Source organism: Buceros rhinoceros, unplaced genomic scaffold (genome assembly GCF_000710305.1).
Source record: "Buceros rhinoceros silvestris isolate BGI_N320 unplaced genomic scaffold, ASM71030v1 scaffold46286, whole genome shotgun sequence".
Taxonomy (NCBI): domain Eukaryota; kingdom Metazoa; phylum Chordata; class Aves; order Bucerotiformes; family Bucerotidae; genus Buceros; species Buceros rhinoceros.
In genome coordinates, this window is record NW_010420143.1 from 3,856 (window position 1) to 17,045 (window position 13,190).

Sequence of the window (13,190 nt, forward strand, 5' to 3'; positions counted from 1 at the left end):
CTTTCCCTAGAAACTTTCATGTCTGGTGCAGGTAACAATTTGGAGCTTATTCTTCCTTAAATTCTCTGCTTAGAGAATTCAGAGAGTACTGAGAAATAAGCCGATGTAAGGAGAAAGCAGTTTCTGTGATCTTCTTCCTATCTCTTACTTTTTTTCTAGGTATCATCCTGGACTTGATGCACTTGAAGAAGCCTGGAGGGTTCGATATCTCTTTGTTCTACAGGGATATCATAAACATAGCAGAGGATGAGGACCTAGGGATCCAACCTGAGGAGTCAGAGAAACTGGAACATCTCATGAAGAAAGTACGAGCAAAGCAGACAAACAAACGGTCTTTAGTCAGGTTAGACTGCATCTCACCTCCCTCTTCTGGAATGATTGGTCTATAAAGGCATCAGTATTTACATTCCTCAATCTTAATTCCTTAGTCCAAGATTAGTGTTTCTTCTGTAGTTTCCAAGGCTATTTATCCTTGGTCTATGAGAAGAGTTGGAAAGTGAAGCTAGGCCTCTTTTTTTTTTTTTTTTTTTCCCCTCTGTGTGATATATCTCCTGTATTGAGCTTGGCCAAAAATGAGCATTTTTCAAAAAAATTATCATTGCAAATAAAATACCGAACAAAAAGTCTGCAGCAATTAAAATGCGTATTTTATAGTGAAATCTGATTGAAATGAGACTTTTCTTACTGGTGTTAACTTAGAAAAATTTCTTCTCAATGTGACTGGTAGGTGTTTTGGCCTATTATTAGATAGTTACATGTGTCCAGTCGTTCTAGCCACTTGGTGTGGATTCACACAGCTTTGATATTTCTGATCTCATCCTGGAAGATTAGAGATACTTACAGAGAGATTAAAAGTATCTCGACAAAGCAGATAGAAAGTATTTTTGGAACCTCATTACTCTGTAACAGTTGGCTTTTTTAATGAGGGAGTTCATAGCAGAATGATGTGGAAGCAAAGGAAAGGAATGAACTTAACAGTCTGGTGTTTTTTTCATGTTTTAAAAAAATCCCGAGCTGAACTGTTGTCACTAGCATTCTTGCTCCTGCTCATAGCTTTATTTTCCTCTTCTGGGAATGTTCCTCAAGTTCTTTAATAACTGAGAAGGAAGAATCCTGTACCAGTGATACCTTTCAGAGGAAAGGAAGTAACATTCACAGTAATGCGCTGTTCTGCTCTCAGAACTTGAAGATTGCCTCCAGTTTTAATCCTTTACTTCAGAATGTAGAGAAAAATTCAGACTTTTTTTGTTAAATTGTGGTATTGTTTGTCTTGATGCGGCTCTTTTGAGAACATTGCAAGAAAGTTGTTATACAAATGAGATTATGACTCAAGTAATAGTATGTTTCCAGAGATACATGTGATTTTGGAGGGGGAGAATAGGAGGAGGTCAGAGAAGATAAGTTATCTGAGGAGATGAGTTTCTTTTGTGAAAGTGATCTTTTGGAAGTCTCAAGTCTGTATCTGCTTTTTTGCACAGGATAAATCTGTATCTGAACAAAGACGCAGATCTGTCGCTTTCTGTTGGTGTTTACAACCTTGTTCAAAAAGCTTATAAGTCTTATCCTGTGAAGCTGTATCGGGAAACTAATGAACCAGTTAAAATAAAAACAAGGATGTTTAATGGGAAAACGGGCAGCTTGCTTCTGCCTAGTGACACAAAAAGGGCTCAGGTAATGTCTTGATTATGCACCTGCTCTTTCCTGTCTCTGTGATGCGGGGGTGAAATGCTGATTCTCTTGCTGCTTTTGTTTGTATTTTACTTTCAAGATCAGATGCAGAAGTACTTAAATCTGTATGCCCCTGGGGATAGCCCAGTCACTTTGTAAGCTGCACAGAGTTAGAATGGGTTGTTTCTCTGGCAGGACTGTCATTTTGTCCTGTAAGACAGAACCAGATTGTCAGAGCCCGACCTTGTGTGGTCCTATGCTGTCGCTGCTGGTGTTACCTTTTGATTCATTAGGAACAGATTTTGTCTGTTTTATTAAACATACAAGTGTGAATCACAGGGAGGGGTTGAAGCTTTTTTCTAAAAAAAAAAAAAAAAAAAAAGGCATATTACCTTTGTTTTTTGTTGTTTTATTCTTTGCTTTGCCTTCCTGCTTGATAGTTTGACTGGTGCAGATTGAATGTCACCTTCTGTTCAGGCACAGCCTTATTTCAAAGCAGGGTATGCAGTTCCAAGGTATGTTGTCACAAGCACACTTTGTGTGTCTTTCGATGCCAAAGGCTCCTAAGCTTGTTGACTTAAGATTAAATACTAAGTTTATTTATACTGAATGTTAGTTTCTTGAAATGAAGTACAGGAGATGAACAGAAAGCTGAGCATTGATCCCTGACCCTAATGTTTTTGGTTTTGTGATGTGTGAGTGATGCTTCAAAAGTGTTAATTCCTCTGTCACTGTTTGTGCCAGGAGTAGATAGCTGATGTGCATTTGCTGAAGCAAGTTTAAAGTCAGACAGGATCTCTGAAAATGTCTTGGCCAACCCAGCCCAGAGCAAGACTCACAAAACCAGATGAGGTTGCCCAGGGTTTGTTTGGGACAGCTCTGAAAAACTCCCAGGGATGAGATGTGACAGCCTCTCTGTGCCAGGGCTTAGTTGTGGTCTCAGGAAAGCGCATTTTGCTAGCGTCCAGGTGGATTTTCCCTTGGGATGTTGGTCATGGACCAACTTGCCATTTCACTGTGCACTGATAATGAGGGTTTGCTTTGTCTTGTCTATAACCCTCTCTTCAGTAGTGGAAGACAGCAACTGTATCCTCTTCCTGCTCTCTGCCTCCCTCACCCCCTGCAATTATTTTTTTTTTATGCTGGCAGCACTAACATCTGCTCTTTCCTGGTTTAGACATATGGGAACCGTCAGATTGTGTTGGAGAAGGAGGAAACAGAAGAATTAAAACGGTTTGATTCTCCAGGCTTGTTTCTGATTGGTTTCAAACCTCTTTCAATGCTGAAACGGCACCATCATATCAAGCCCTCCCAGTTCATCTATCCTGAGGAGTCAATAATAAGTGGTAAGTAAAGATGGCAAGAGAAGATTCACTGTCTTGCATTAGGGTAACCAGCTGATTCATAGTGTGTTTGAGTGGGGATCACTGTGTAAAACTTCTGTCTAACTTAACTTGCTAATATTAAAAAGTGTAACTACCTCTCAGCTGCAGTTTATTTTTGTTTTCTTCAATGGCAGAAGAGTCAGTTTGGCCTCATATTTCATTCATCATGGCAAGCAGCTAATCAAACCATGCAGACAGAGTCCCAAAATACTTGATTTTGTTGTTCAAAACCAAAGGATCATAGAACCCAATAGGAAGGCAAAAGTGGTTAAAAAAACAAAATCCAAACCAAGACAAAAAAAATCCAACCAAACAAACCCTCCCAAATCAGTAAAGATAATTGCTGTTTTTAAGTCCATATCAGCTAGGATTGGAAATGTAATACTTGGTAAGAATGGTTGAATTAACAGCACTTTGCAGGCTTGGAAAGAGAGAAAGAGAGGATGCTTAGGACTGCTTTTTCTTCCCTTTTAATGTGTATATGTAAGTCTGCTTATCCAGAAGTATAGTATTAATTCATCCCAAGCTGCAATAGTAAAGAAAAAAGCTAGCACCTCGGTCTACTGGTGGATGAAGAGGCCTGAGTTATGACTAGGTGCCTTGTGGTGTCTGGCTAAAGAAGAACCTTTACACTAGCTTCTGCAGCTTAGCAGTTTCCTGAGTCAGACATGGTACTTATATGTTAGTCTTTTTCTAACCACCATATCTGGTAAGATACAAAGCAAATGTGTGCCTCAAGAGAGGAATACTGCAGTCTAATTCTTAGTCCTGTGATGTGCTACTGCTATGATGTCCCACCAGCCTACAAAGAAGTTTTGTAGATACTTGTTTCAAATTTTCAACCAGATTTCATTGCTCAGATGCTAGTGATTTAGTTTTTCACCACATGTGTCACTGTTCTGGCCACAGGAGACACTAACATTGTCATTTTCAAGGGCTCACCCTTCCAAGAGCTGCTTTTACCTCTGCAATATTGCAAGCATTTCAAAGAAGTCATAGGTCTTGAAACTGTAATATCTATATGTACATTCCTCAACAAAGGAGCAGAACTGTCAATCTGACCAGTACAGTCTTGCCTTTGCAGGGAGTACAACACTATTTAATGCCTTATTGATGAAATGCCTGGAGAGGAAGGTGATGGCACTGTGCAGGTACACCATCCGCCGGAACACTCCCCCTCGCTTTGTGGCACTGGTTCCCCAGGAGGAAGAGGTGGATGAGCAGAAAGTGCAGGTAGCCCCTCCAGGTATGGGAAGAGATGCTGCCTTTCCCTGCACAATTGGATGCAGTCAGCATAATGGCGTCCTGTATTGCATGAAAATATTCTTAGTGCTGCTCCCCTTAGAACTGAGGAGAGTGCTTTCCAACATCCCTTTTCTTCAGTTTTGTCATTGTAAGCACCTGATGTTGCATCTATTTTTAAAGCCTTGGTTGTGTCAGTGCTTGGTCAGGTATAAGATGGCTACAGTATTTTCCCTGCCTCCTATCTCTTTTTAGCAGAGTCAAGTGACTGCGCTAAAAATTAAAAAGTCGTTTTTTCTGTTTGCTTACTAGACAAAATGTTTTTCCCTGAATTTTATTGTGTCCTTGGCTACATTTTAAAGTATTAAATAAGTAATCTTGCATACTGTGCCTCACACCTGATCAGCTGACTGGAGAATTGATTAGGGAGCAAAGGCAAACTCTTGCTCTTTTTTATTTTCTCACCTCTTTAACTGGAAAATCCTCTTCAGGAAGGATGTAAGGTAGGGAAATAACACTGCTTATGTACAAAGTAAAGCATTTCAGAAATAACACGTGGGCATTACCTTAATTTTCAAATGAGCCTTTTTCAAGCTTATCCAGTGAGAGATTGGGAAGTTGGACAAGTTGACCTGCTGCATAAAAAGCAAGTCACAAGTATCCAGCTCTTAGCTATACATTTAGTTTGAAACGCTTTCAAAAAGCCATTATTGATGTTAGTTATGTTCACTGAGATTGGAACTGAGTGTTATGCTGTAGGTACTAGGAAGTATTATGGATTGCTGCTGTTTACAACAAGATAGTTTGGAGTCATCAGACCTAGGTAATAAAGCATCTTGGTCTTTCACGTAAATTGTTGTTTTGAGGCTGTGGTTCTGTATAACTGTTGTCTTGTCTCTCTCTTCTTTGTAGGTTTCCACATCATTTTCCTACCATATGCAGATGACAAACGGAATATTGATTTTACAGAAAAGGTGCCAGCCAGTCGGGAGCAGGTGGGCAAAATGAAGGAAATAATTCAAAAACTCCGGTTCAAATACAGGTACATGGAGATAAATAGTGAGCAGGGGGTGGCATGGGAAAGAAAGCACAACACTACTTTGTTTGCTTTGTTGCATGTGTTGTTCAGCTGTCATGTCTACGAGATGACATTTTGATGTATTTTGATGCAAATGGCTTCCCTTTGCAGTAGCTTTGTGCAAACTTTGTCCTTACTCATTCTGAATACCCAGGTGCCACTTGCTTTATGTAGCAGGTTCTGGAGTTCTTTACAGAATTGCTCTTGTTCTCTAGGCTGTTGTCATTTTTTGCAGAGGTACCGTATTTATTGTGGTTCTGCTGATCTATTGGAGATCAGACCTGGATTGTTTAAATTAGAGCATTTTAGAGAGAACAGTTAGGCCTTTTTCATTATAGCTAGGATAAATTTCAGGAGGTGCTTTTATGGGAGATTTATTCCTAGGTACAGGGAAAGTAACGTAGCTGTTATTAAAGTAGAAGGCCACTGCTTCCATTTGTCTTGCACAGCATTTTAAGTTTCACACAGCTTTCCAATGTGGTTGATGCATGACAGGATGCGATTCAGCAGGTAAATTGAAAAGAGAAAAGGCAGTTCTTCTGATGAGATGGATTGTTATGTGGGAAAGAGGGAAGTTTTATTTTGAAATAGACTGGTAGCAGGTCTTGTGCGTCTTGTCTGTCTTCTAGGCAGCATGTATTGACATTTTGGGGGATTTTTTGACAGGACTGACAGCTTTGAGAACCCAGTTTTGCAGCAGCACTTCAGGAATCTGGAGGCTTTGGCGCTGGATATGATAGAACCAGAGCAAGCTGAGGATCTTACAAGTGAGAATTTTTGGTGGGTGTGAAGGGAGGTGGGGTAGAGGGCTTTTGACTTTGTTCTGCTACAAAACCAGATGTATTTTGAAAAATATAAAGTTCTGTGCTGCTCCACGATGTAGAAATCTGAATGTGTCTGTTCTGAAATACTGAAACCTTACTTTTTAATGTTGTCACTTTTAAGATAAAGGAAAATTTGTTCACTTTACCCTCCGAAATTCAATCTCCTTTTTTCTATGGTGACAAATGTTTTCTCTGAAATTTCTCTCTTCAAGAGTCTAATTAATATTTCAGTCTGATAATTGGGCAGAATTACTTAGAGAATTATTCTGCTAGGAGGCAATGATGCCACCTTGTGGCTCTGAGAGTTTCTATCTAAGAATACCCTGTCAAAGGGCGGAAACCTACTCCTGAAGGGGAAGTTCCTTTACTAAAAATTATGTTGTACTCGGGAATAGCGTTAGACTATTTGTTAACTGTTTGTCTCTTATGAAGTGATACCTAACTTGTGCTAGATACCATACAAATACACTGCATAAACAAGCTGTTCTGCCTCAAACTACTCATAACAGACAGTAACCTGTGGTATTTCAAATGTCTGAGATTAGACCTGAGTAACAGTGCAGCCAGGTAGGAGATCTACATCACTTCAGCCATGTCAGCTCTGTTCTGCATATATATTTCTGGTTCAGGGATACATGCAAATTCATTACATATGTATAATTTATTTAGACATTTTTGTGATCACTCTGTTTTTGAGAGGGCAAATCTTTCTCTTTTGCCAGTGCCAAAGTCTGAAGAGATGAACCGCAGGTTGGGCAACCTGGTGGAGGAGTTTAAGCAGCTGGTTTATCCCTCTGACTACAATCCTGATGGGAAGGCTGTAAAACGAAAACAAGGTAAGTAATGATGGTGCAGACACACAAGATGGTGTCTGTATTCTGTTTAGAAGCTTCTGCATTTCTAGTTTGTCTCATAGTTTCTTGTGCAACAAGTCTCTTTACCCATCTCCACAATGAAGTGGGTTTATATCCAGTGGTGTTTCTTAGGGAGTAGAGGCTATTGTGGTATCTAGTTGGAGAACTGCTAGCATGAGGAACTGCAGAGTGAAGTATAGGAAGCAATGTGGGTAAATGATTGGGGGGGAAAAAAAAATTAAAACTTCATGTTTTACGACAGAGTAGTAAAATTGTTCATGTATTCAGTTGTGTTGGTAAGGAAGCAGACTTTTATGCATGGACTGTTTAGGAAGTCCAAGACGGGCATCTTTAAGGCTGTCTAAGCAATGTTGAATTATGAATAGTTTGGGAGTGTATGAGACTCGGCATAAAGTGGAAGTCTCAGTTAGAGCTCCATGTGGAATCATTGCATTCCCCTGTTTAGATGGGAAGCCCTTAAAAGTTTGATTTGGGGGTGATCTTGTGATCAGAATATAAAGTTTTGTATTTGAGTTTGAGATCACTCATATCAATGAAATACTACCTGACTTACATAGTGACACCTACTTCATAAAACAAAATCTGGAAACTAGTTGCATGAGTGTGTAGGTAGCTGTTGAAGTACCACGTGTTAATGGCCATTAACTGTGGTATGTATAAGAAACACTGATGTCTTTCTATGAAGAAACCTTTTTAAATTTTGGTGATCTAAAATTTATCTTTCTAGGTTCTGATGGTCAAACTGAGAAGAGGCCCAAGGTAGAAGTCTCAAAAGATGAGCTGCGGAGTCACGTGCAGAAGGGCACTCTAGGCAAGCTCACTGTACCTGTTTTGAAGGATGCATGCAGGCTTTATGGGCTGAAGGGTGAGGGGAAGAAGCAGGAGCTCATGGATGCGCTAACTGAATACTTCCAGGAGCACTAAGCAGGAGCAGAAGGCCCTAGCTGACTTTCATCTGCTTAAAATTTTGGTTGTCTTATGTGGGTGCTGTGTCTGTCTAATCTTGCTGTAAAGGGGAAGACAACTACATGTTGCTGAATCCAGCAGCAGATAAACTTTTTATCCTTAGTTGTGTCTGGGAAGTTGGGTTCTGTTCATAGTAGCTAAAGGCAGAATTAAACTCCCTGCTAACTCAGGTTACCCACTGTAAGTTGTGCCTTCCTGGTTTCTTACTAAAAGTATTTTGGATTTCTTGCTTTGCAACACTGGCTGTACCATCTTTGCACCAAGACAGCAAAACTCACTTCAGAGGAATAAAACAGTGAAGTGTTCAAGCAGCAGGACAAGTCTGTGTGCTAACAGAGGGCCTAAACATGGCGGTTTAGTCTCTTACTCTCCAGAACAGCCAGTCAGTATCAGCACTTGTAATTAATTTGGGTTCTTTTCCACCATCAGCATTGCAAACATTACCAGCAGGTCATAAAAGAGAAAATCATTACTGGGAAGCGGTAGCGAAGCCTTTGGGCAAAAAGCCAGCACTTAACAAAGCTGCACAGCTTTCCATTTTTAAGTGATAATGGCAAGATCAGTTTTAAAAATGGGGGGTGGGGTGTGGAAGTCATGTTCCCTAGAAGGCTGCAAGCACTTACCCAGTTAAATTACTGAGATTGCATATAGCTTTTCCATCTCGTAGTATGAGTCAGACTATCGTGCAGGCTTCTGTTCTCAAATCTGTACTTTAAAAATAGAAAAATACCAAGTTGTGGAGAGTAGCCCTTGATACCTTCAGTATTTTGAATTTTTTTTTCTTTGATCACACTTATGGAGTCTGTATCTGGGTTTACGTTTGGGTTTTTAAACTTCTGTCCCTGGTACCTCCCACTTGTCTTGCAGTGCGAGATGGCTAAAACCAATAGTCACTGCCCTTACTCCAGGAAACAGTACTGTTTAGCTAAACTAACTTTCTCTTGACATATGTGAAGTGTCCATTTTGGTCTGCATGGTGCATCTAGTGTTCAGGGATTCCTGTGTTCAGCACAGAGACTATTAAGCAACTTATTGAAGAATTAAGTCTTTTATTAGGTCATGTTAGAGCTGCAGTGTGGCACGTGTATCGGAGCCAGCTGTGACCGCTGTCTTGGCACTGTGACCACCCTCGCTGTGCCAGCATGCTGCTCACTTCCACCTCGACAGCTCCTCTCAAAAGAGCAGCTAGCCCAGGCTGAACTCTGCAGTCGTGAAGCTACGTAGTCTATCGTACTTTCAATCAGCCTGCATTATAGTAGTTATTAAAAATAAGTGGTTATCTAAGCAACCAATTTATTTTGCCCCTTGGCAAAGAAGTTACTGTAAATGCTTGTCTTGGTGAGACTTGAATTCAACACAATAAAATAGTGAGACCATCCTGTCCTCAGTTTGAATTTTCATTCCTCAAATGTGCTTGTTAACTTCTGTCTTGGCTTGCGAACCACCAGGCACAGTATGTGCCAGGCATTGGATGGTTGTGGCACGTTTGCTCTAGGTTATTAGCTCTTCCTCCTAGCTTTTGTTTTTACTTAGAGCAGACTATCGATTAAGCAGAAGTTTAGCAGGGATGGTGATGGAAGGCTTCAGAGCAGGAAATGACACAGTTTTGCTTGCTGAAGAATCCTTTATTTCTGCTCATTCTGTGCTTTTTCTTACGTCAGCTGTCTTGGCATGGTACAATAGGGCAAGTCCTTTGCAGAGCTGTGGTTTTAAACACAACTAGCTCAACAGTCAGCATCAGTGGAAGGGAACAGCAGCCTTTCTAAACCTCGTACAAATGAGAAGACTAAACTCTGTAAGTTCACCTCAACAAGGTTATTACTATTATCAGTCATTTACAAGAACATAGACATGATTTGTCTTCAGTCTTTTGTGAGCCGATTTCATCTGCTCAGGTTGTACTTACTAAAGATATGAAGTTTCTGTCTCTGCAGAGACATTACAAGAACTTACTTTCCCTTCTGCTATTGCATCTATGGATTTTTCCACAATACCTTTGCTTAGGCATCCTACAGTAGAAGATATATTTGATATGACCCATTCCAACACAGAGGTTTAGACTCCTGCTCAGAGCAGTAGGTGGATTTATTATGCAATACACATTGAACTACAGCTAGATCTGCAAGACCACCACTAATACAGAATGCTGGTGGTGCTTCATTCTCTTCTTGAGACCCAAGTTGATTTATCTGAAAAATTACTTGCTCTCTGTTGTCTTGGCCATGATTTAAAGGGTTCCTCTTCAGTAAGGTGACTACAGTACAGCAGCTTCCCTAAAGGCATGAGATACTTTTTATAATTATCAGCCAGATGTAGGGTACTTGTCAGCCACAGCAGGCTGTTCTCTACCATGTGCTTGGCACGTGAATTCCCTGGGAAGCCCAAGGTCACCGATACAGTCCATGCAAATAAAACTGGAATATGAACTACTGTACTGCAACGGCCGTTGGGCAATCTCTGAGCAGTTTAGCTTTACAAGTAGAAACACTTCCGTTAGCTGCAAATGCTTCCCTGAGGGAATGACAATTATATTTAGCTTGGTCAGCAATTTTATTTTTCTTAAAAAGTCAGTATTTAAAAACAAGCAAGATAAGAGATTTCCCCTTGTGCGCTGCTGTAACATTTCTGCTCCCCGCATACCTCTCACAGATCTCTTGTCTGGTTTCAAGAAAAACAGTTGTGCTCCCTGTACTGATCTTGGCTCCGTCTGCTGCTCACAGTAGTTGCTGCCTGCCTTAGACATAGTCTACGCTGCTCCATCACTTGAAGCAACAACTCCAGCAGCCTGCACGCACACACTGGGTGGGAACTGACATGCCTTATCCTTAGTAGACAAAACCCCTCAGAAACACAGAGTTACTCACACGTGTTAGAGGCTGCAGCTCAGCAGAAATAGTGCAATGCAGAGGAAGCTCCTGGCTGGGTTAGAAAAGCCCTGAGCAGGCAGACATGGAGATAAGGGGGGATTTTTTTTTTTTTTAAACATAAAAAAGGAAATAGCGTTGTACAATCACTTTTCAAGAAGTAATACAATGAGAATGAACATGTTGGAGTGGAATAATAGAAAAGAGGAGGGAGGAGAGTCAGAAACATTAAGCCATTATTGAACAAAAATGTATTTTGAAATGAAACACTGATATCAAAACTATAACCTCAATACCGAAGCTAAACGTTAATTCTCTCTGACTTCAGCTTTCCTATTCCACACACAAACTCACGGGCATTTAGACCAACAGTCTTTCTATTGCTTGCTGGACAGACTGGATCTGAGGCTTTAGCTGTGATCCCTCCTTGATGGTGATGGAGCAGGCAATGACAGGCCGGGAAACACCGCAGGCCCGGCCCAGGGCTTGCTTGGAGCGCACAAACACATAAGGTACGTTCTTGTCCTCACAGAGAAGAGGGAGGTGCAGGATGATCTCCAAGGGCTCTGCATCTGCTGCCATCACAATGAACTCCGCTATCCCTCGGTTCAGTGTTTTGGTGGCTGTAAAAGAAACTGAATAAGTCATCTAGGTCCTTCTGAAAAGCACATCTCATGGAAAATGACTTTAGAAGGCGTAGAAACTGGCATGAGCAAGCAGAGGATCTAGTGGCAGCATGAGGAAAGGTCAAAGGAAAACGACAGCGATAGGGCTAGAGAGGGAGTTACTCGCAGGGCTGCACCTGGGGTACTGTGCACAACAGTGCCCTCGAGCACAGCACAGAGGTTCACAAGGGAGTGAGGCCAGCCCAGGGCTGCTGATGGGTAGGGGGCTGGGGTGCACCACAGATGAAGGGGGGACTGGGACAGCTGGGTTTGTTTAGCCTGGCAAAGAGAGGGCCGAGGTGGGAGTGGGGGAGATGCCTCTGCTGTTTTCTACTAGTTCAAGGGGATTGCAGAGAAGATGGAGCCCAACTGTCCTCATGAGTGCACAGGAAAAAGGACAAGTTGGAGACTGACCGTTGCCTCAGGGAGATTCTGGGGACATGCTGGAATTTTATATATAGCCCACCTTTATGAGAGGGGTTTAAGCTGCTGGACATGGGTCCTGAGAGACTGTGGAGTTTCTATCCTTAGGGATTGTTTCTTTAAAAGTTTGACGAGACAAATCCCCAAGCAACCTGATCCAACTGTGAAGGGGGAGCTACCCTCTGAGCAGATTGCACTAGATGTACCCTCAAACCCAAACCTTTTTATGATTCTGAACTGCCTAGGTGTCTGGTAATCCCAGCACCACACCACTGAAGTACGCATGATCATACGACACACACCAGGAACAGTCTGGGCACCTACAGGAACTCCATATGTGTGTTGAAAAGATTACAGCTTAATTCTGTGCCTGAACATTGCTTAAGCAGGCCACAAGGAGGAGGAAGGAGGCTGACACTCGCAATATCCAGATCTATATATCATCCGTTGCCCACCGCTAGAGAGAAGAGACAATCTCAAGCCACAGCTTCTCACAAACTCCTCACTATGTTTTCCAGCACACTTTGCCACACATAGGTCTCACCTTCATTGGCCCCCTTGCGTAGCTGCTTATAGTTGCAGGACTGCTGTACAAGATCCAGTAGCGTTTTGGTGAGCTGTGCATCAGCCAGAGGGTAAGCTTTGGGATTCACTTCTGCCTCACTCTAGAGAAAGAAAAGTAAAGAGTATTACAACAGCAGCAAAGGGGGCTTTTGTTCTGAACAACCCTACGCAGGCATCATGCCCACCACATATACTGACCACTGGAGTCACATCACTATTTTCATCTGCTCTGCACACATACCAGAAACTCACTACATTCTATTTACAAAAAAGGATTCTTCTCATATTCAAAGAAGACCGTATCTCTACTCACGCAGACAATTTAAATCCTGCAAACTAGCAGCAGTGAACTTACAGGGCAGTCTTCAGGCTTTTACTATCACGGATATTATATAAAACAAAGTGCTTCAGTGCTCAAGAAGCAAGCTCCTGCCAGCAGCAAATTAACAAGCTCAGGCGTTAATTTTAAAGAAATCTCGAGAAAAGCACACATCGGGTTTATTTCCACAAAATACAAGTAGATTCTAAACGTTAGCAGCAGCGGCGTGGTGGAACAGTGACGAAAAGTGACATTAACGACCAGCACTGGTTCCCCGGCTCCCATCGCTACAGCCGAGGCAGGCGCTCCCGGTACCT

The 13,190-nt window shown here is 41.7% G+C and overlaps 2 protein-coding genes across 2 annotated transcripts in view; one reads left to right on the plus strand and one right to left on the minus strand.

Annotated features, from left to right (window-relative positions):
* Positions 1 to 8,092, plus strand: part of XRCC6 (X-ray repair complementing defective repair in Chinese hamster cells 6) — a gene marked incomplete at its 5' end in the record, with an annotated part of 11,904 nt that extends 3,812 nt beyond the window's left edge. Inside the window, 8 exons of the mRNA XM_010139180.1 lie at positions 160 to 343; positions 1,479 to 1,671; positions 2,846 to 3,014; positions 4,138 to 4,299; positions 5,208 to 5,337; positions 6,040 to 6,140; positions 6,920 to 7,033; positions 7,800 to 8,092. Coding sequence (XP_010137482.1) covers positions 160 to 343; positions 1,479 to 1,671; positions 2,846 to 3,014; positions 4,138 to 4,299; positions 5,208 to 5,337; positions 6,040 to 6,140; positions 6,920 to 7,033; positions 7,800 to 7,996 — 1,250 coding nt within the window. The remainder of the gene's footprint in view (positions 1 to 159; positions 344 to 1,478; positions 1,672 to 2,845; positions 3,015 to 4,137; positions 4,300 to 5,207; positions 5,338 to 6,039; positions 6,141 to 6,919; positions 7,034 to 7,799) is intronic.
* A 2,922-nt stretch (positions 8,093 to 11,014) lies between these two features.
* NHP2L1 (NHP2 non-histone chromosome protein 2-like 1 (S. cerevisiae)) lies at positions 11,015 to 12,655 on the minus strand (the record flags this gene model as incomplete). The annotated part of the gene is made up of 2 exons (XM_010139181.1): positions 11,015 to 11,525; positions 12,535 to 12,655. Coding segments are annotated over 2 exons (384 nt in total), but the record flags the coding sequence as incomplete, so codon positions are not given.
* Between the last annotated feature and the right edge of the window lie 535 nt (positions 12,656 to 13,190).